This window comes from Apostichopus japonicus, chromosome 23, assembly GCF_037975245.1.
Source record: "Apostichopus japonicus isolate 1M-3 chromosome 23, ASM3797524v1, whole genome shotgun sequence".
Taxonomy (NCBI): Eukaryota; Metazoa; Echinodermata; class Holothuroidea; order Aspidochirotida; family Stichopodidae; genus Apostichopus; species Apostichopus japonicus.
In genome coordinates, this window is record NC_092583.1 from 4089462 (window position 1) to 4112158 (window position 22697).

The 22697-nt window shown below is 39.2% G+C and overlaps 1 protein-coding gene across 2 annotated transcripts in view; it reads right to left on the minus strand.

The window, feature by feature from the left end:
• Window positions 1-22697, minus strand: part of LOC139964674 (serine/threonine-protein kinase ULK4-like) — a 55372-nt gene that overhangs the window by 7709 nt on the left and 24966 nt on the right. For both annotated transcript variants that reach the window (XM_071966491.1, XM_071966490.1), the window contains exons 13-24: window positions 22586-22664; window positions 21613-21804; window positions 20062-20223; window positions 19602-19784; window positions 18073-18200; window positions 16452-16591; window positions 15735-15856; window positions 14522-14630; window positions 9830-9976; window positions 7574-7805; window positions 4167-4321; window positions 3225-3391 (exon numbers count right to left, since the gene is read on the minus strand). In XM_071966491.1, coding sequence (XP_071822592.1) covers window positions 3225-3391; window positions 4167-4321; window positions 7574-7805; window positions 9830-9976; window positions 14522-14630; window positions 15735-15856; window positions 16452-16591; window positions 18073-18200; window positions 19602-19784; window positions 20062-20223; window positions 21613-21804; window positions 22586-22664 — 1816 coding nt within the window. The remainder of the gene's footprint in view (window positions 1-3224; window positions 3392-4166; window positions 4322-7573; window positions 7806-9829; window positions 9977-14521; window positions 14631-15734; window positions 15857-16451; window positions 16592-18072; window positions 18201-19601; window positions 19785-20061; window positions 20224-21612; window positions 21805-22585; window positions 22665-22697) is intronic.

Consider the following 22697-nt stretch of genomic DNA (forward strand, 5'->3'; position numbering starts at 1 on the left):
CCCATTACTGTTGCAAGTGTTGTGGTCTAAAGTAACAAAAATTATGTTTTAACGACAAGTTATATTTTTCCATTATCGGTCGAGAGTGCTACGCAGCAAGATCGCTGCAAATTTAACTACAAAACGCTGATTTAGAGACAGATTTCGGATCAGACACAGGTCTGCAACATCAACATAAAATTACCATCGACGTAGAACCCGTGTAATAAACAAAAGGGAGCATAATTACAAGCACGCTTAAATTAAATGATCACAAATGACGTACGTACGATTTACACAATCATCCCTCGCATCTTAAATCTGTCAGTACCACAATTTTATTAATGATAAACGCCAGTAAACTAGACCCGGCGCTATTTACAGTAAGCAGAGAGTGAGAGAGAGAGAGAGCTCATCTGGTTATAAACATCTCTGTGGCAACGATGGCACAGACAAACAGATCTAAGCGTTACATAGAGGTGCTGATAGCCGCAAAAAAACACAAAAAATGCCCTGGTATGGCGTGATTTATGGAGTTTGGCAATTGAAAACATGGTAACCGTGAAAGAAAAAGCTACAAAGATCAGAAAAAAAGAGAAATATGGTAAGGGGAGTAACAAATTTAGCATCTTCTCAGATACATATGATGGAGGTCACCAGCTAGGATAAAGATAACGTGACGGGACTAAAATAATTAAAAAGGAAATGCGCCACTTTGTCACGTTATACCCGGGATAACAGATTTTTTTAAATTTGTGATAACAACAGTTGACAGACTTAAGAAGATTGATCAATTATGAAACCCTTGAGTATGCAAAGGAAGGTGGTACTAAATGAATTTATGTTTTCAAGTGTGTAAAAGTAAATGGGCCTGACATTTTGGTTCCTAGCAGGATCTTCTTCGGAGGCTGAATGACAAGTAACAGTATTACTGAAGGGGCAAATAGATACACAGAATACAGATAGGTTCATGAGCAGGGTGAATGTCAAAAGAGATAGAGGTAAGGGGATTAGTAGACAAGGGATGGAGAGAAGAAAGAAAGAAACCAACAGGGGGAAGAGGAGAGGTAGGAGATAAACAGTGGAGGGATGAAAGAGAGGATTAAGGGAAGGGGTAGGGAATAAACTAGAGAAGGACAAAGACAGAAAAGTGTGGAGACAAAAAGTTGGAAGAGAGCTATGAGAAGAGGGGTGACAGAGGGGGGACAAGGGGGAAATGGAGTGGGTGGGAAGCAGAAAAAAGCTCAGTCATGTCCTTCCTTTATGTTTTAAAGTAACAGTTTGAAGGGCGTTTGAAGATAATGTTCAATTTCGATAAATCTCATGATGATACAGGTAGCTATTCACATTGAAGTACAAGAACAAGAACTTCTTGAAATTGGAATTAATGTTCCTTTCGTTTTGTATGTGAAGTAGACAGAATTGAAACAAAGGGTTTAGGGTGACAAATTTGGTTGTGATCAAATGATAGAGTATGTTTACAACAAACTGTTCATTAGGTAATTATTAAGGATATCCCAAGCCACTTCTCTGAAAAAAAATATATAACCCTGAGATGCCCATTTTCATAGATCAAAAGTTCCCTTCTTGTAACTGCAAAAACAGAAATGGGCACTTCTTTTTTTTCTTCAATTGTAATGTTTCCTTTCGTGCCCTTTGTTGCAATAAAAAAAAAACTGTCAAATTCTGTAATTTTTGATATGGAATGCAGAGATGATTCAATTTGTTGGGAATATTTGTGATAAATTTGTGGTGTTCCCCTCAGATCCCCCTCAAATCTTGAAATTCTGCACTGCCCCTTGAAGGTTTTTCCCACCCCTCCCACCCAACACTTCAATCCACTTCTTCCACCCCTTAAACTTAGAAACATAGGTGTCTTCGTAACCAATTTTCCTCCCACCCTGTTACAGATAAAATAGTGACCTGTTTGTCTTCTGTGCGAGCAATGCATGCATGCAACCAATGTCTCAGTTAACCATTTAAAAACCATCCTGAGAGGAACAGAAACCGTTACATTCACTGTTGCCGCAATTTCTTCTACAAGTTGAAGGTTGTTTTTAATCAAAATGAAATTTCCAATTTGCTTGCTTTTTCAACTGTGGTCAGTATTTGAAAACATTCGCATAGCTCTTGACTTTTTATTTCCACCCGCATCGCGCCAAAATGTGCTTCTCAACATGATGTTTGTTGCACGTTGGTACGCCAACAGCCATGTTTTTTGCTTTTGCTTTTCCACGAGTATAATAATGCTCTGTAATCTGTTTAATTTAATTAGTAGAGGATTAATTTGATTAAAACCAAATGTGATTAAACGCAAGCTGACGATTCCCATCAAAGTTATCGCACTAGGCCAAATTTAGTTTAATCCTCTGGGTTTTCTTTGTGAGCATTTCCAAGTTCGTGGACGTGTTGAAATCGACATCCGGCGAAAGATTCTCGTTTGGAATTAATGTTTGAGTAAATATGAACATGCAGTTAATAAAAACAACCATTACTGAAAGTACTAAATCTTACTGCCTGGCTTTTGCATGTGAGGGAATTTTAAAGTTAGAATGGTACTACTTTTAAGTCAACTAGTGGTGTACAACAATGTGATTGGTGTAAGTGGGTGTGTGGAGGGGTCCTTGAGGAGGCCGAGGGGGGGGGGTGATATGGTGCTGATGAGGGAATGGCTACAGTAAGTCCTGCGTCTACCAACTGAGCTATTCATCCTTTCGTTGATTACAATCCCTAATTAGTCATTAAGTATTGGCTGCAGTGGGCCAGTCATAAGCCACATTCCTGTGCAGGGCGGGGAGGGGGGAGGAGGGTGGAAGGGGGACAGGCAATGAGCCTGAGAGGAAGGATACAAACCAAATGATGAAAGTACTGTGAAGGCAGTGCCACCATCTGACGTTACTGTCTGTGTGGTGAACTCTCCACACTTTTTTCGGGGGAACTTCTGGAACGCATCGTACGACACTTTTGAAGGTATGCTGGTTTTAAACTGCTGAGTATGGTCATCGTTAACCCAAACAGATAGTAGGCTTTTGTTTTTTGTAACAAGGGGCATTGGGGGTGGGGGGAGGGTGGTGGGTATGAGTTTGCAAGATATGCAAAAGAAGAAAATCTTGCTAGGATCAAAATGACAGGGCTTCAAAGTTGCAAGACAGTTGAAAACACAAATTATTATTACTCTGTGTTTATGGAGAAAGGTTAACGATGCATATTTAACTAAAGATGAATATTAAGTAGATGGACGATACCTGTAGTATGCTCCTCACCACGCCGGCTACGTACTTCAAGAGAGAATGGAGCAGTTCGGTGAGAGCCTTCATCACTACGACGGCAGATTTCATCTCTCGGCTCTCTGAATCCGTCTTACACAGGAGAGAGACGTCTTGGAACAGATTCATCAGGTGATCGACGAGGCCTTGAAATGAATAGCAGAGCAAACGTAAGAGTTGTGAAAGGAGATAGAAAAAAAACAATATTTATAATTAGGCGTGTTATATTATTAGAATTATTGGCATTGGTATATTAATGAAGTAATAACCAAGGTCTAAGAGATACAAAACAAATGTTTATGGCTCATGAAACTAAACATTTATGAAATTTGTTACTTTTGTAATTTTTGGAAAGAGTTCATCAGGTGATCTACACGGCCTTAAACTTAGAAAACAAAAATGGCAACGGCTCAAGGGAAAACATTTGTGGATGCTACGTTACTTTTGTAATTCTTGGAATAACTTAGTCACATGTTGGACAACGGTTCATAGATACGAAACAAATGTTGCAGCCGAGGGTAAACAGTTTTGATTTGTATGTTGCCTTTAAAACTCAAGGAGTACAAATGTAAAATTAGAATTTCTCAAACGTGAAGCTGCAATCAGTGTGCAGATTTGGTGATATACACAACAATGAATAATGTGACAATATGATAATAAACAGCATTAAAATGACAATTATGAATCCAAAAATTTTTGAATTTTAAGCACACAATTTTTGTTTTATCAAAAAAGTTGGTGTTTAATGCTGTTCAAGAATCACAAGGAAAATATTTAATTATTAATAAAATTGTCACACGTTAAAAACTAAAATATGGGGTATAAATAACTGAGACATTTCTCCCGTAACAGTCATTCACAAGAAAGTCTACTCAAGCAAGTGGAAACTTTTGATCGAAAATTGAGATGAAAAACACCGACCTTGGTCGTAGAGACGCCTCATGTCCATCTCACGGGATGCGACCAGACAGCAGAATATATTAACAAGATGGCGGACCACACTGCTAGTCGGCGTGGACTGGTGGTCGATCAATGCTTGAAATAAGACAGGGATGAGTTCTGATTCCTGAATGTTACTTTAAATGAAGAAAGAAATTAAAATAAATATGTCAAGTTTATGGAGTGAGTCCTTCATCTGTAGTTGATAATGGTCATGAAATGGTTAATTGGTACTCTCTAAACACAAAGCATGTAGGTATACCAGACTAAGTGGTACAAAGATAGCCGCTCTTTTCATGGATCATTTTCATTTTATTCAGGTGACTATAAAACGTAATTTCTAATATTAATGATTCTCTATTTTGAAGAGAATATATATAAGGAGAATAAACTTTCTCAGAAAGTTTGTCAAAGGATAAATGCACAGTATTAGAACAATATGTAAAAGCTAGGTGGTGGATGGAAGTGGGTGTTGAGAAGGTGGGAGTGGGAAAGGTGGCAGGGAAAGGTGGCAGCAGAAAGGTGGGTGCGAGAAGGTGGTGTGGGGCAGGTGGGTGTGAGGGCAAGGTGGGAGTGGGGAAACAGGAGTGAGCAAGGAAGGTGGGTTAAACTTCTCTGAAGTATTGCAGTGTGTGTGAGCTCAACAATATTGACATAAGTACATGACTGGACGTTGAAACATACAGTTTTCATATAGTCTCTGCACATTTGCAGTTTCAGAGGCTAGCTGCATAGCCAACTTATTCTGAGCCTTTGTAGGTACCCTACATGACTGTACTCAGGGTTCGACTTATGGCCAAAAAATTGCATAGCAACAAATTTCGACAATTGCTATACAATATTTTTGTTGCATAGCAGTTCCCCAATATTGAATAGCAGTTTTGAAATTACCACAAAACGGACCAAATGTTGGCGATCAATGTATTAACTAGAAAATGTTTGTTTATTATTATTATTTATACTAGTGTTGCTACGATAATCGTTTTCAATATCGGTATCGGCCGATATTTGCAATATCGGCAGCATATCGGTATCGGTAAAATTTTGCCTAATTGCCAATAACAGCAAACCGATATTGAACTTTTCTTTTTAACAGCAGAGCTACCTGTACTTATTTATACTTGCAATGATTTGTTAATCTGCCCAAGACGATCCATTTCTTTAGCGTCAGTTAAACTCAGATTCATTTTCGATTAATATCCATGGAAACCTGACTCTCCGTAACATCTAAAAACACGTCTACAGCGCGCGAATATAACCAATGACCTTCGTGAACCTTGGCCTACACACAGCATTAGTGCAGCATATATACACTGTACTAACCATTCATTTCCTCAAAGGCCTCCATGAAAACCTTGAACATGATGCATACAGTAACTGCACAGTTCACTCAGTGTTGGAAAACCTTCAATTTCCCGCGGACACACTGCCGATTTCCCGCCGGTGTTCGCCTGCCTAGCACGCGTAACGTGCGAGCATAAAGGCGTGGTGTCCAGGGGCCCGTCTTAGGGCTATGGTGGGGTCATGGGGTAGAACCCCTCGTGGGGATCCTGGGGGCGAAAGCCCCGAAAATTGTTGTGATTTTTTGCGATGTCTGGCGATGAAAAAATTCGCAGTTGAGGATGCAAAATACTGACAACTTTTTTTATTTAAATTGTCACGAAACTGATGAAAATTTTAAAATGACAAGTTAAAGTAGCTATATTATGTTATAAAATGAAAAAAGATTTAATCTGTCTTTCAATCTTTAAAAAGTGCAACTTACAAAACTTCCGATATTATGAAACAAACAACGTTCAGCAAAGCCCCGTTTCTAGACTGCCTAACAATGAATAGCCTGCACTATGCGTACCAGTGGCGTAGGAAGGTACTTTTGAGTGGGGGGGTTGAAGACTGATGGCCGGCCTGGGGGAGGGGTCTAAGGGGAGGGGGTGTCCCCCTCCCCTTTGGAATTTTTTGCATTTCCAGGTGGCCTCAGATGCAATTTGGTGCAATATAGCACACTTCAACACCCACTCCATTTTGTAAACTTAATTTTGTATTTTCACCTGGCCTAAGATGCAATTTGGTGCTCCAAATGAGATTTTTTTCTCATTTGGAAATGAAAAAGGGGTTTTCTGACTTGCGAACCGGGGGGGCGGAATGATACTTCCGCCCCTCCACATTTTTCACTGGGGGGGGCTGGCGCCCCCCCCAGCCCCCCCGGTTCCTACGCCCTTGATGCGTACATTTTTACAACTGCAGTGTTTAACCCTATACCCAACTACTGTACCACGGTACATGTGCTGCGAATTTGCCCAGGTACCTTCCCAACAACTGTGAGCTCATCCCCTGTGTAACACCTGTTTGTTAACATTTTTTTGGCACGTTGCCAGGGAACCTTTTAGTTACGTGAGATCCGTAACTGCCGAGGTGGTTAGGCTATTTGCTTTACACTTAACTATGGTAGGATATTATTTTTTCAGGTTTTTTTTTCCCTATATGGTCAAGTGAATAAGTTGTACATTGAGTATAAACTCAATAAATTATAACTTCTACATTGTGATCGACAGTTCGTAAGTTAAGGTTTGAGTGTTTGCTCCCAAATCTGACTAGGAATTTGAATCGCACAAATCGGCACAATGTGCGATGCTGATTTGGAAACGTCTCGCAAGTTTGTCGTTTTGGATCGCATTTTGCGATGCGATACCGGAAAAATCGAACACTGACTGTACTCCCTGGTGTGGTGTCCGCCTTAAATAAATTACACCATGAATAACCGAAAAGTTCTTCCTCATACTGCAAGCACTCCACGCGCACTACAATACTGTGTATTTGCAGCAAATGCAGTTCTAGTTCAAAACTCCACCATACAGGAACCATATTATCAAGACCTATTCAAAATTGCTGCTGTGATGCGGTGTTGAGCGGGCCAGTGGTGGATAAGGCATTTCTGGTTAATTTTTAATGTTCTGGATCTTCTATCAATTCCAACGTTTCCAAAACAATTAGTCTGCTCACCATGACTGTACTGCAGTGACTATGAATGGGCTATGTTTATATTATCGACTGGTGCTGGAGCCGAGTGGATAAAGGCGGTGGCATTTGAAACAATGACGCTTAGCAATCAGGAGGTTTGGAATTCGATCCCCGGGTCATAGTAAGTGGGGATTACATCCAAGAGCAATCTACAGTTTTCCCATCTGAAATCACTTTCTAAATTGAAAGATTCCTTTAAGCGTCGTAAAAATAACTGCCCATTAATATTATTATATTTGTGTTCAATTTCTGAGGTATGCTCTACGATCTGGACGTTAAGTTGACGACAACATTTCTAACCCTTTGGGACTCATTAAACCTATCAAGACTATGATATCAATGCAGAGAGAAGATCGGCGAAGAATTAATACCTGATCAGAGACGGGCTCCTCTCGACAAGAGCTAGGAGCAGTTTGGATCCAAAGAGAGGCAGAGGGTCGGTATCTAACAGAATCTGCTCCATTTGAGGAAGCAATTTGACGGTGATGGTCTCCGAGAGGAATTTCTCGTTCAAGAGAGATTGGTCCTCGGTGAGATGATCGTGGTTCAGGTAGAGGGCGACGATATCAGCAAAGAGTCCCAGACAAAACAAACGAGTGTCTCCTGTATTGCAAAGACCAGATGTAATATGATCAGTAACATTTGAGGTTATAATATTCAGGATGTCGTTTTGTTCACTAGAATTAAAAGCAAGGGAAGGAAATTGATGACTTTTTTATCAAGTTTCTAACTTTATCAACTTTTAATATTGCAGACATGTTCATGGAAATGATGCAATAAGATGTTTCCAAACTGATTTAAGAACAAATTTGTTCATTTTCCAACAAGTTGACTTTACCAACTTATTTTAGTTCCACAAAAATGAAATAAATAAAAAAGAAAAACTGAGGATAAACAGTCCTGAAACAGTAAAATTGGTGGGCCTATTCTCCTGAGGAGAGGCCCTATAGGCCTGAGGGGAGGCCCCATACTCCAGGTGAGAGGCCCTATAGTCCAAAGAAGAGGCCCTATATTCCTGAGGAGAGGCCCTATACTCCAGAGGAGAGGCCCTATACTCCCGAGGAGAGGTCCAATACTCCAGAGGAGAGGCCCTATACTCCTGAGGGGAGGCCCTATACTGCAGAGGAGAGGCCCTATACTCCTGAGGAGCGGTCCTATACTCCTGAGGAGAGGCCCTATACTCCAGAGGAGAGGTCCTATACTCCTGAGGAGAGGCCCTATACTCCTGAGCAGAGGCCCTATACTCCTGAGGAGAGGGCCGATACTACTGAGGAGTGGGCCTACACTCCTGAGGAGAGACCCTATACTCCTGAGGAGAGGGCCGATACTACTGAGGAGTGGCCCTACACTCCTGAGAAGAGGCCTGCTACTCCTGAGCAGAGGCCCTATACTCCTGAGGAGAGGGCCGATACTACTGAGGAGTGGGCCTACACTCCTGAGGAGAGGTCCAATACTCCTGAGGAGAGGGCCAATACTACCGAGGAGAGGCCCTATACTCCAGAGGAGAGGCCCTATACTCCCGAGGAGAGGTCCAATACTCCAGAGGAGAGGCCATATACTCCTGAGGAGAGGCCCTATACTGCAGAGGAGAGGTCCTATACTCCTGAGGAGCGGTCCTATACTCCTGAGGAGAGGCCCTATACTCCAGAGGAGAGGTCCTATACTCCTGAGGAGAGGCCCTATACTCCTGAGCAGAGGCCCTATACTCCTGAGGAGAGGGCCGATACTACTGAGGAGTGGGCCTACACTCCTGAGGAGAGACCCTATACTCCTGAGGAGAGGGCCGATACTACTGAGGAGTGGCCCTACACTCCTGAGAAGAGGCCTGCTACTCCTGAGCAGAGGCCCTATACTCCTGAGGAGAGGGCCGATACTACTGAGGAGTGGGCCTACACTCCTGAGGAGAGGCCCTATACTCCTGAGGAGAGGGCCAATACTACTGAGGAGTGGCCCTACACTCCTGAGAAGAGGCCCTATACACCTGAGGAGAGGGCTGATACACCTGAGGAGAGGCCCTATACTCCTGAGGAGAGGCCCTATACTCCTGAGAGGCCTGCTACTCCTCAGCAGAGGCCCTATACTCCTGAGGAGAGGGCGGATACTACTGACGAGTGGCCCTATACTCCCGAGGAGAGGACCTATACTCCTGAGGAGAGGCCCTATACTCCTGAGGAGAGGTCCAATACTCCTGAGGAGAGGCCCTATACTTCCGAGGAGAGGACCTATACTCCTGAGGAGAGGCCCTATACTCCTGAGGAGAGGTCCAATACTCCTGAGGAGAGGTCCAATACTCCTGAGGAGAGGCCCTATACTTCCGAGGAGAGGCCCTATACTCCTGAGGAGAGGCCCGCTACTCCTGAGCAGTGGCCCTATACTCCTGAGGAGAGGGCCAATACTCCTGAGGAGAGGCCCTATACTCCTGAAGATAAGCCCGATATTCCTGAAGACAGGCCCTATACTCCTGAGAAGAGGCCCTATACACCTGAGGAGAGGCCCTATACACCTGAGGAGAAGCCCTATACTCTATCGATACTCTATCGGTAAAATGTTGTCCTAATATGTAGGAGTTTATTTCCTTTACAAAAACGGAAGTATTCGGTAGAGACGACTGTTACGACCAAGCTCACCGTTGTCACTAGAGACGAGAGAAGCAAGCGGAGGCAGGATATTTTCGACTACGACCGAATGATGCTCCATGAGCAGGATGGGATGGTGAGATACTACTTCCAATATACCCAGGACAGAATGAATGAAATCCTGAACGCCAGATGACCCTAAGAAAATGTATAAAAAATAAAACAAAGGACATACAAAAAACATATTAAAGAAAACCTTGATTATTTGAAAAAAAACCTTGCATATTTAAGCTGAAATAATTTTGCTGATTATATGCTTATCGGCTTCAATTATAAGGGCTCAACGTACACACAGAACGTTCCTCTAAAAAGAGATAGAGAAACCTGCAGTAACTTAAAATATTAAAACTAGTTTGAAAATTCCTGGAAAAGTCATCCACATTTGATCCTAAATTAGAATTTCAGCTGTGATTTTCTCTGACAACAAAATTATTAATCATATTTTATAATGGAAAAAAGGTTCCCCTCTAATGTACTCCTGCCCCTCCCCTCCCATCCCCTATTTCTATAAAAAAAAAAAAAGGTATATATTTGGAACCCACGCAATCCATCCTTTTTTTTAAATTTTTCTTAAGCTGATTTTCTCTCTCTCTCTAAAACAGCAATTCACTTTCATTCTCTGCCAAGACTTTTTCTCCTTCGTCTACGAAACACTTTTTCAAAGACTAATGATTTTGAATAATTTCCTTTCATTTAAAATTAGCCTTGAGGTTACAATCTTCTTTCGTAAAAACAAATTTAATGATCACATTTCTCGTTGAGACGTTTCCCGTTCGTCTAGGAAATCAATTTCAATGACGAATCAAAAATCATTTGAGACCTCTTCGAAATCTTGATAATTCTTTCAAATTTGTTTTCTATATATAAAGTTTCTTTGATTTCCTTGGAAATAAACGAAGCTATTAATAAACTGAGATTTTTTATTATTTTGAGTAAATATACAATGCAAAGCTGATTAGGAAAATAAGCATTGGGTTCCCCAGCATTTCCACAGTGAACTCTGTGACTCATGTACTGTTCACAGGTCTCTAAATCAAAATAATGAAATCGCATGAAAGCGATCATAAACGAGCAAACATGCTCGGTGAACTATTATGCAGACATACTGTGAGATATTAGCTCAAGGTCAGTTTTGTGCAGTTTCATATTTTATCAAAAACATGAGTTATACTACATATTTTTACTACATATTATGTGTCATATATTTTTTTACTGTTACATAGCGTTTTAGAGCACTTTTGTGGATTTTACGCTTTATAAAATAAATTATTATTATAATTATTATTATTATTATTATCATAAGGTGCTTAAAAACAGTTAATTTGACTTGAAACCATGCATCAATGATTCAAGAAGATCTCATTTTCAATATCTCAATAGATCTGTTCTTCCTATGAAAGTGCTCACTGAATGAAAATGTTGGGTGAACTTGCATGCAGACACACTGTGTTATTAACTCAAGGTAACCCTTGTGAAGGTTCATGTTCATAGAAAACATGAGTTATAAGGTGCTTGAAAACAGTTAGTTTGACATGAGACCTCGGACCAGTTTCAAAAGATCTGTTCTTCACTAGTTCCAAAGGACCTTCATATACCACCTAGCGATCGAATTCATTGTACCACCGTGCCACTGCGAGTGATTCTGTGTCAATGGTACTAAGACTTGTGGCAACAACTCAGGATATGAGATATGATTACGGCGCCCTCTAATATTTTTGTATACCGTTGCAGAACCCCATTACTCTCATTTTTGTTTCTTCATTTATTTTTTAACCTCTTTTGAGGACTCACAAGGTGAAGATCAAATCAGGGGTAATCGAATCAACCTTAAAACTAAACAATCTTCAAAATGAGACCAACCAAGCATTAGCAGACATTTTTCATTTTTCCAACCAGCATAATTGCAAATCTACTTCTCCATTGTTTCCATCAAAGTAACCCTTACTGTCACAAAAATAAAACTACCTTAATGTCACCCGTGCAGGAATATATATATATTATTCCATATCTTCTTCAATTTACCGCTAGATATAAAAACAAAAAATTCTTTCATTAATGAGCTGATATCACAGGTGCTAATGACAATAACGATGACAAAAATACCATCATTGCTTAATTTTCAAGGTCGCTGAGTTATTGTTTACAATCATTGACAATTTAAGAAGCGCATCACACCTGAGGATGGAGGTAATTTTTTCGTCGACGGTAAGTTTCGACGAGCACGACGATTTGCCACCAATGAGGAAGACAGGCACAGAGGTAGTTAATTAGAATTTCAAACTTGTTTCTTGTTTTGGCAGAGTACGTTCAGAACGGGGGGGGGAGCAAATGAGTTGACGCGAGCATTTCTTTGTCTTCTCGTCTTTACAGAATAGATAATGAAACAATAGCCATCTGTGTATTAGACTATGTAGTTCAGTCACTTTAATTGATGAACCTCAAATAATAAGTCAATAGCCAAAGGACATTCGATTTACTTTTATCACAATAACATCTTGTGTTAGACATTTTGTCACGCAACCAAAACAAGTCAAAACAGGAAACAGATGCAAAGCGATAATATTGAAAGGATGACTTTTAGGCTGAAAATTGTTTTGGTGTTCATACTTTTTGTTTTATTCCAAGAGCAGAGCAATATTTGAGTTGCTGGTAATGTTTCTATAGCCATAAAGATTAATGAAGATATTCACATTTAAAATATATTTATTGTCTGGAGTGCTCCTTAAAGGCTAATTTGCTGATGAAGTCGGGCTCCTCCGTGCGGAACTAAATGTTAATGTTAATCGATTGTATTATAAATTCCAATTACCTCAACGGAGAAAATGTTCTTTAAGCTTCTTATAAACAACAGATTATCGTCGCATGACATTTAACACCATCTGTCCTTGAGAAATATTGTAATGTTTTGTAAACATGTCATTTGACATTAAAAAAGCGTTATGTTTTCCATTGAGTTTTATGTTGCATCTGAGGAACTGATACTAATGGTCTGTGGATTAGACTATGTAGTTCAGTCACTTTAATTGATTGGACCTCAGCTGTTTAAAGGGTAATTTCTCAAAAAAAATTAAAAGAAATATAGAACTACAACCTAGCCTGTTAGCAGTGGCTTTCAACAGTGTACAAGATATAAAAAAAAAAACATGTTTTATGCCTAACGTCATCCTCAAAGATATATACGAAGAACATTTCAAATCAAGGTTTTTCGCAACGCAGTTTTAGAGGTCTTTTATTTGACACCATTATGCAAGAAACTAATCAAATGAAATTCTGCCTAGAGTTTTTGCCTGCAGGTAAAGGTGATGTAAACATTAAAGGCATTGAAGACTCCCCCCAAAACCGTGTGCCGCGCTCTGAAAGAGTTAACTTTCCGTTGCTTGCAAATGACGTTTTCTTCTTGTCGCACAAAGTGCAGACAGTAATGAAACGTGATACCTTGTTATCTTTTATCTAGACCTGAGATGTCCATCGCTGATATGTATACTGTGCTGTGGGTATTGACCGTAGCTGTATGTAACTATGCATTGCCTGTACACTAGTGTCTAATTACCGACGGTAGCAAGCTGTGTGTGTATTTTCTGGGATCGATGGTGGTGTCTAACACTTCTGTTACACCTCATTCTAAACTAGGTCAGATTACTGGCATGAGACGTTTCTTTGTGCGCGAGTCTTCACACCCTTTTTGATACGAGGCAATCATTATGCTTTAACGTCACATCTGAACGTAAATCGTTTGCAGACTATTTTATTTTTCACTTCTAGGAAAAAAACAGTGATTTGTCACAATTACGGTTTCAAAAAATACGAGAGTGTTGATCTTGATGTTCACAGACAATGCATCTTAAATTTATGGAAATTTGACCTACTAATTGGATTGGTTTCATTGTCAATTCCTTTGTTGAAAACAATCTGCCTATATGTGTTCCTCATCTGACGTAGAAACCCCGGACAAAAATCTAGAAGCATATGACTAAAGTAAACGCATACCGCCATTGTAGTAATCTACAGAGGCAGCCAGAGCTAGGTCAGACCTCTCAACAACTTGATACCAGGCTGGATTTTGGATAAGAAATGAAAACTAAAAGATTCTTCATCCGCCCCATATCTAGGAGTGTGGAGTGTTAGCTCAGTGGTTAACGTCGGTGCCTTTCAATCATAAGGTCCAGAGTTTGAGTCACTCCAAGATTAATGTATGCCATCCAGTTACAGAGTTGACAATTGACAATTCATAATCATGGACGTTAAATATGAATCTAAGAGACTGACTTCAGTCAGCTTACGGCTTTGATAAGCCAATGAGGGTTCTTCGCGAGTTCCTGCTTGCAGGAGGATCTAAACTACATACATACACACATACATATTTTGACAAGCTCGCCTGTTGACCCTGGGATTTAATGCCCATGACCCCCCTCCTTCCCCTCTTATGCAGGCCTGGTATTAAATCTACACATATCTTTTGCCTTATCTAGGACAACTCTCAACCACTTTAAAATTGGTACTCTCCCCAGTAACACCTAAATTAAAATATTTAAAATATAATTTTAAAATAATAATTAAATAATTAAAAAATAATAACAAATAATAATAATGAAAAAATAAAAAAAATAAATAAAAAAACACCTAAAATCACCCAATAACTAATTAATTAATTACACATAATTAAATAAACAAAATGGTACCTACCTATTGCAGAATCAATGTTAGTCTCGTTTGCATCCAGGGCCTTCACATGAAACAATAAATCTCCGATATCGATTAGAAATCTCTCGCTGGTTATCTTGCTTCGGAATATCTGAATGGGAGGAAATTTTACCGATATGAAAATATTTATACATTCGAGTTACGACCGGCAGGGAACTGGTGCTGAATGCTTGTAACAACAATTCTGAGGTGATAATTGTTTTAATTTGGCTGCTAAAAGCCTGCATTTTCTGTAACAGTTGAACTTGTTAATTTTTGTTCAATTTATGACATATATCAGCAAATTATGGACAAAATACTGACTAAGAGACTGTATTAATTATTTGTTTACTTTCTAATCATACCCTAGTTTCTAAATTGTTTACTGTTTTTCACTTGTTTTAATAAAAAAAATTGAAACTTTCCATAGAGCTTTTCAGCATGGTTAAAAAGAAACTGGAAACCAGTTTCAAAAGCACTTTAGAAACTGCCTAGAATTCTCAGCAAAGAAAATGATTTTAGGAAAATTACCCCAAACAGCTCAGTAAAGTAAACCACAGAACTCAACAATTGTTTCCCTCAAGTCACTGGTATCAATTCTGTTGTACAGTCAAATATTCACTTCTCTGTCAAAAAAATCTCTATCAAATATCTGTTAATGTCCCCTAACATCTTACTTCAGACCAAAATAAGCGTTCCAGCATTTGATATGCCGCCCAAGTCACTAGCGTATGTTTAATATCTTTCTGACTAAGCCTTAAAGGGTGTGAAGACTCGCGCACAAAGAAACGTCTCATGCCGGAAATCTGTCCTAGTTTTGAATGAGGTGTAACAGAAGTGTTGATCCCAGATAATACACACACAGCTTGCTACCGTCGGTAATTAGACACTAGTGTACAGTCAATGCATACAGCTACGGTCAATACCCACAATACAGTGTACATAGCAGTGATGGACATCTCAGGTCTAGATAAAAGATAACAAGGTATCACGTGTCATTACTGTCTGCATTTTGTAGCGACAAGAAGAAAACGTCACTTGCAAGCAACGGAGAGTTAACTTTTTTCAGAGCCCAGCACACGGTTTGGGGCGAGTCTTCAATGCCTTTAAACACCAGCAAAGAATTTACAAGAACTTCGACCCCTGACAGGATCATCTTCAGAGACAAACAGAGACAGACACGAAGAAAAGTGGAAGAATAGAATCATCCTCCTACCTGGCTTGTCATCATGTAGTGAGGTAACGTTGTCAAGGGTAAGCTGGTCTTGAGGGCTTTGGCTTGTAAGGAAGAGGGATGCTTTCTCCCTGAGACAGCATTCAAAGACGTGACAGCAGCACCTGTGTTGGAAGGACACCATTGAAAAATTACCCTCGATTCATTTTAGTTCTTCGCTGGGCATCACCTTACCGAGTCCAGCTATAAGGGTTCTACTCAGGTCAGTTGAATGATTTGTTATTAATGTTTGCCAAATCAGTAAAGGGTGCATAACATTCTCCTTCCCAACACAGATGCCCTCTAGTGCACCAGAAAGCTGTACACCTGCATCTAGACATGTCCATGGTACATCGATAGTCTGCACCACACTATTCGATACTTTTCATTTCTCTTTCATGACTCTGCCCATTTTCTCTAACATTACTCTGCCCATTTTAAAGAAATGTGTATAACTGACTAGTTTGTATCTTAAACGCAATGGATTCAACATTAATATCGAGTATATTTTCCTGCACATAGAAAGTCTTAAATTTACTGACAGTACCTCCCAAGAAGCATAATAACACATATATAACACGTACAAATCTGCATGAAAGCTGCTCATCTGCATAGTGCATGGTACAAAAAATGTTCTTCACCACACTATTTCCATATGCAACATTTGTCTTCTATAGACCGGTTGCTATTTTCTAAGCTGTGAATGAAAGTAATACTTACCGAGTATTTCGGGCATAGAATCCACTAGATGAGCCATCAGTAACTCCAGACAGCTTAACAGGTAATCGACCTGCCCCTGATCACTTGTGACCTCTGAACTCTGCTGTTTCCTCCAATCTCTCTCAATAAACATTACCAACCTGAGGTGAAGAAAGTACATCTTGATATTAGCTGCACTTAGCTCTCAAGAGCCCAGAATTTATGCTGTTTCCAGAGAGTTAACAAATTATGCATAGAACAAGATTGATTTTCATATTCACTGGTGGTAGTGGGTGGGTGGGAGGAATGGGTGAGGTGGGAGTGGAGGGGGGAGGGAGGGAGATGGAAGAAGTGAAGAAAAGAAGGTGTTTAAGAGTATGAAATATAATTGTATTCGAAAACATATTATTGCCAACATTCGTTTCTATTGCCAGCTAGCAATATAGTACACAATGACACATCACAATTAATTCTTTTTGAAGAAAAATATCTCTGAAAGCCATATTTTCCAAAGTGATATGTTATTAAATTTCATTAGGTGGATAATTCTGGTTATGAAGAAAGCAAATTTTGACCCACAAAAGTTAAAATGTAATGAAAACTGATTAAATGCTTGAAGGAAGTTGCCTTTTTTTTAGGACAAACAGAAAACCTGAATGGAAACTTTAAGTAACAAACATTAAATAAGTACAAAAAACTTATCAGGCCAGTGTAAGATTTTAAACTGCTATGCAGAGTAATAATCAATACATTTCATAGACGGTAAAGATCGGATTGCTCATTCGGTAAAATCAATGAACACAAACAGGTTGTGTAAAAGTAAGTTGGCCTGACGTTTCGATCCTAGCAGGATCTTCTTCAGAGGCTTAAATGACAAGTAACAGTAGCAGAAGGGACAAACACACGCACAGAATACAGACAGGTTAATGAGCATGGTGAACACAAAGAGACAGATGTAAGGGGATTAGTAGACAAGGGATGGAGAGAAGAAAGAAAGAAACCAACAGGGGAAGAGGAGAGGTAGGAGATAAACAGTGGAGGGACTAAGAGAGGATTAAGGGAAGGGGGTAGGGAATAAACTGGAGAAGGACAAAGACAGAAAGGGGTGGAGAAAAAAGGGTGGAAGAGAGCTATGAGAAGAGGAGTGATGGAGGAGGGAACAAGGGGAGAAGGAGGGGGGAACAGAAGAAAAGTTAGTCATGTCGTTCCTGAATGTTGTGACCATGAGGTTGAATGGTGCGGAGGGGTTGCATCCACAGCCTCTCTCTGCTGATTCGTACTAGGTAGTTTTTAACATGTCCAATATCTGGTAATTTTACCAAACCTTCCTACCCCTGTATGTTATTCAAGACAATACTGCTATTTACAAATCTAAGCCCCCCTCCTGCATTCTGTTAACGAAGATCATTAATGAGTGAATAATTATTGATTCTAAAAGGCTCTAAACATTTGTTTTGTTCATACACTTTTACAAATGCAAATAGGGAAGTTTCCACGTTTTTTATCAATACTTGAAGTCTCAATGAATGGCTTTTGTTATAGGACTATGATGAGCATCATGCTGAAAATTTCCCAAAAAATTTGAAAGGAAGAATCTAAGCTTAACCCAAACTTTAAAAAAAAACACATCAACTTAACATACCTGGACTGACAACAGAGTGGTATCATTTCTGAGTTCTTGGTAATAATTTTCAAGATAGTAAGGAAGGCCTTGGCTCTTATAACTAGGGATGGACTCTCTGCGAGTTTCATGATTCGAAGCGTAAAATCCTTAAAAAAAATAAGAAGAAGAAAATTGGAGGAAAGAGATAAAAAAAAATTAATAAAAATAATTCAATGAACCACTCACTTTTCATGTTTATAATCCATGATCACAAAATACCTGATATTTATTTTCAGTTTATTATTAATAATTTAAATTTAACTGCAATCTTTAACTATGAAGCACACTGCTAGGAGTTTAGGGGAGTTGGGTAAACAACAGAAGAAACATAAAGTTTGTTTGTTTCCGGAACAAATCTGAAGCATGAACTAATTTTTTAAGAATTTTAACTTACCGTAAAAAAGCTGCAACATCATGTGTTTCACCATATCAGGGCTCAATTACAATGTTCAACAACCTTGATAACAGTTTGCATAAATTACCAATTGTGTATAATTGCTGTTCCAAGTTGGATTAAATGTGCCTTCCATTGTAAACTCGATCAGAATGATACCAATCACAACATTCTAAATCAAGTTTTGATAGGCACTGATGCATAGTAAACAATTCTATATTCATGGCAAGATACCTTATTTTTGCAAATTTTGACCCCTTAACAAAAGATTGAGCGACTGAAAAATCCCAAATATCAAAACTTCAAGACTGTGTCCTACCTCTCTTCACTGACAGGTCATTTTCAAAAGATGATTCAGCAACATTTTTGCACGTAACTCAATGTATATTTTTACACATAACTAACTGTATGATATTTTTGCATGTAATTAACTGTGTGATATTTTTGCACATAATTCACTGTGTGATATTTTTGCACATAATTCACTGTGTGATATTTTTGCACGTAATCGTGTGATATCTAACTCTAACTCACTTTGTCATATTTTGCATTCTAACTCACTGTGGGATATTTTTGCAAGTAACTAACTGCATGATATTTTTGCACGTAACTGACTGTATGATATTTTGCATCTTACTGACTGTATGATATTTTGGCACATAACTGACTGTGTGACATTATTGCACGTAACTCATTGTATGATATTTTTGCACGTACCTGACTGTATGATATTTTTGCACGTAACTCACCGTGTGATATTTTTGCAACTAGCTGACCGTGTGATATATTTGCACGTGGCTGAACTTGGCAAGCAGTGACAAATAAAAATGAAATTTACAAACCATTCTCATCTTACTTTAAACAACAGATTAATCTATAAAAGGAAAGGGTTTAATTGTACTACTAAATGATACTGATGTTATGGATATACACAAACAAACTTTGGAAGACATATTTACCAACTAATATTTTCAAATATTTAATAGTGAAAGGAAATTAATCTTAGTTTCATCCTCTGATCATGCAATATTACATGAATTCTAATTGATGAACTGAGCGAGTTATGGTCGTTTTGTTTCAATTTCAAGTATTATAAAGACCAAAAAACAGTTACCTTTTCTTGTACAAGCCTCTGTACGTGATTTCCTTCTGTTAAGATCCACGCAAACATAGTGACTATAGACTGTTGAACACGAGGGATGTTGACAGCTAGACCGTCCAGTACGGCAGGCAGGCCAGCTTTCTCAATCACTCCTTGAAATATGGCCGGAGATTGCTTGGTCAGACGACAGAGAGCCTGAAGAGACATTTGTTATGGAAATTTTACAAATATTTACAAAACACATTGGTAACAAGACAGTCACAGTAAAAGTTTGTCAACAACATTTATGTAAAACAATACAGATCCTGATGGGATGTACTGAGCCCATTATTTTTCAGTTAGCCTAACTTTAAGGAAATCAAAGCAGATTTCTACACTGACCAAATAAAGTTGGCAAAAATGATTTTTTTTTTTTTTTTATTATTATTATTTTTTTTTTTATCACAAAAACTGAATAATGAGAGGAACTTACTGAGATGGCAGATACTCGCAAAGAATCGGCTGTGGAGTGAGTAAACAGGTGCCACAAGAGATGACCGTTCTCATTGGTCGAAAATCTCTGACAATGAATCCCATTGGTGGATGTGACGTTCTCTATCGCCTTAGCAGCAAAATGCTGTACGGTTGCATCCTCCTGTGATAGATAAGGATACAACAAATTGAATGATAAGATGCAAAAAAACAAACTAAACAATGCCACAGATATGACCATTCTCATTGGTCGAAAATCTCTGAAGATACAATGAATTGAGTGATAAGGTTAAAAAAATACATTTTAGACCCAAACAATAAATGAAAGGAGTGAAGATAAAATCAAGTCTTCAGATTAGAAGCATCCTTTAAAAAACTTAATAATTTTTATTTTTGTAAAAGAAATAAAATAATCTAAGCATCTGGCAAAAAAAAACAGATAAATAACATGATGTAATCAGTAAACGTCTTTGAAACTGACCTTTGTAATACATACCCAAAGCACTTAAATATAACATTTATCTTATATATTCCAGGTTATTAAAGGTAATCATCCTATCCAGGGATGTGCTGTCACCAGGCAGTGATGGGCGGTTATGCAAGGCAGTTCTTAATGGCACCCAGCGCAAACAGTATTTTCAAACATTTCTGCCCGCACTTTTTTTGATGATTAATTTAACAAATTTTACCATTAACAAAATATGGGTGAATACTTGGCCCAGAAGTTAGTGCCAGAATAGGAAAAAGATAGCACCATTTGCCATCTAAGCATACTTCCTTTGCAAAATTTTCCAAAGGGGAAGGGGGAACCCCCACCCCTGAGACCCTTCCCCCCAGGACTTGGATCACACTACCGCACAAATCGGCCTGGCACTCAAATATTCCTGAGCACATCCCTGTCTTTCTTGGTAATATAGACAAAGAAATCCATGGGTCACTTAACATATCCAATAGTAAATTACTCACAGTTCCTGATGAACACATAAAACAGTGGTAAACTCACAAGGAACTCATGAAACATTAATACCGAGTGACGACGCATAGGAAGGCAATTGACAAATATAATTATTTACGAAAGATGAAGGGTACAATAAAAAAAAAATCCAGTTCCTACAAATTTTTACCAGAATTAAAAATTATTTGGTGGCCAGAAAAAAGCAGCTGGTTGCAATTACATTGTCATGCAAATACACTCATTCAGTTTGTAGCATTCGAATAATCCAATCAAGAGGTTACAACACCTACAGTTACCTTTCAAAAGCAAAACGTTATGCCGTCAAGCGTAAAACCTGTTTGGAACTCTTTCATATGACAGCAGATCGTTAGTTTACTACGCATCTACCTAAATATGGAAAGAAGACTAATACCTAATTCAATTGCCACATTTCTGGACAAGAATAAACACTTCTTAGTGTTTGAACAAAAATGGAACAAAGCTCCAAGGGAATCTGCCGGGAAAGTGGAATAACGCTGTTATTTCAGTTCGGACTTTGCATGAAATGCAAACAACTTCTTGAAATAAAAGTAATTTTTATGGAGGATGATGGCTCACCCCATCTCTGATGCATCTGGAGACCATCGTATAGGCGATAGCCGGCACCATCCACGATTCTAGAGGGCGACCTTTCTGTTCTTCATGGGTGGCAACCAGGAACAGAAGTTCTCCCAGGGCAGGGACCGCAGCCTGCTTCAGGCGGGCGTTCTTGGAATTGTCTCTGATCACCTCGGTTAATGAGGTCATGACCTGAATCAAAAACAACCAGGAGATGCATATCTCAGAGGTAACATTTATATCTTTGCTTTAATGATGATATTATGAATTGACATCTGTTGGTGAAAAAATAAAGCTCCCATCCTTGAGATAATGGCTGTATAACTTGCCATTAATCTAGATCAGTGGTTCTCAAACTTTTTTAGACGACCGCCCCCTTCGACCATCTCGTACTGTCCCAATGCCCCCCTCCCTCTACCCCCCCCTCGACTTTGCAATCAGTGACCAGCTCAGGGAATACCCCAAATGACAGGCTAAAATGGTGGCGCTATGCGCTTATAGGTTACAAGGGATGTCTCTGCTACAATATAATCCAAACGCGAAAGAAATTGGACCTTGGGGTGGAGTTATTGAATTTCTGATACCATTTTTGGATAACTTTGGGTCACAAAATTTTTTGGTTTTGTTCCCAGACCCCCTGGATGCCAAATTGTGCCCTAAATCGCTGCAGTGATGTGTCGTAATGGCCAGGGACCCCCAAATCAGTGCCAATGCCCCCAATGTACCCTGTAGTGCCCCCCTGAGACTTCCAAAGGCCCCCCAGGGGGCGGCAGGGACACTTTGAGAACCACTGATCTAAATCAACCATACACACAAAGCAAATCTTTTATATTGGGCATATTTTGTCCCTCTTCAACGTGTCACATTTTCTACTTGATTTTAAGAAATTTTGAGATAATGCAAATGACAGTTTATTTGGAAAGTTTATTAAGTATGTCGCTGTATCAGAAAGTATTGCTCCACATTTTAATACCTCTGTCAACTCGACGTCTTCGCCCAGTTCTTGAGTGTTCTGTGCTGTCAGTCCGATCACCCTGGCAGCCCTACAGCGTCTGAAAAATCAAAATGAACGCATAAAAAACTTT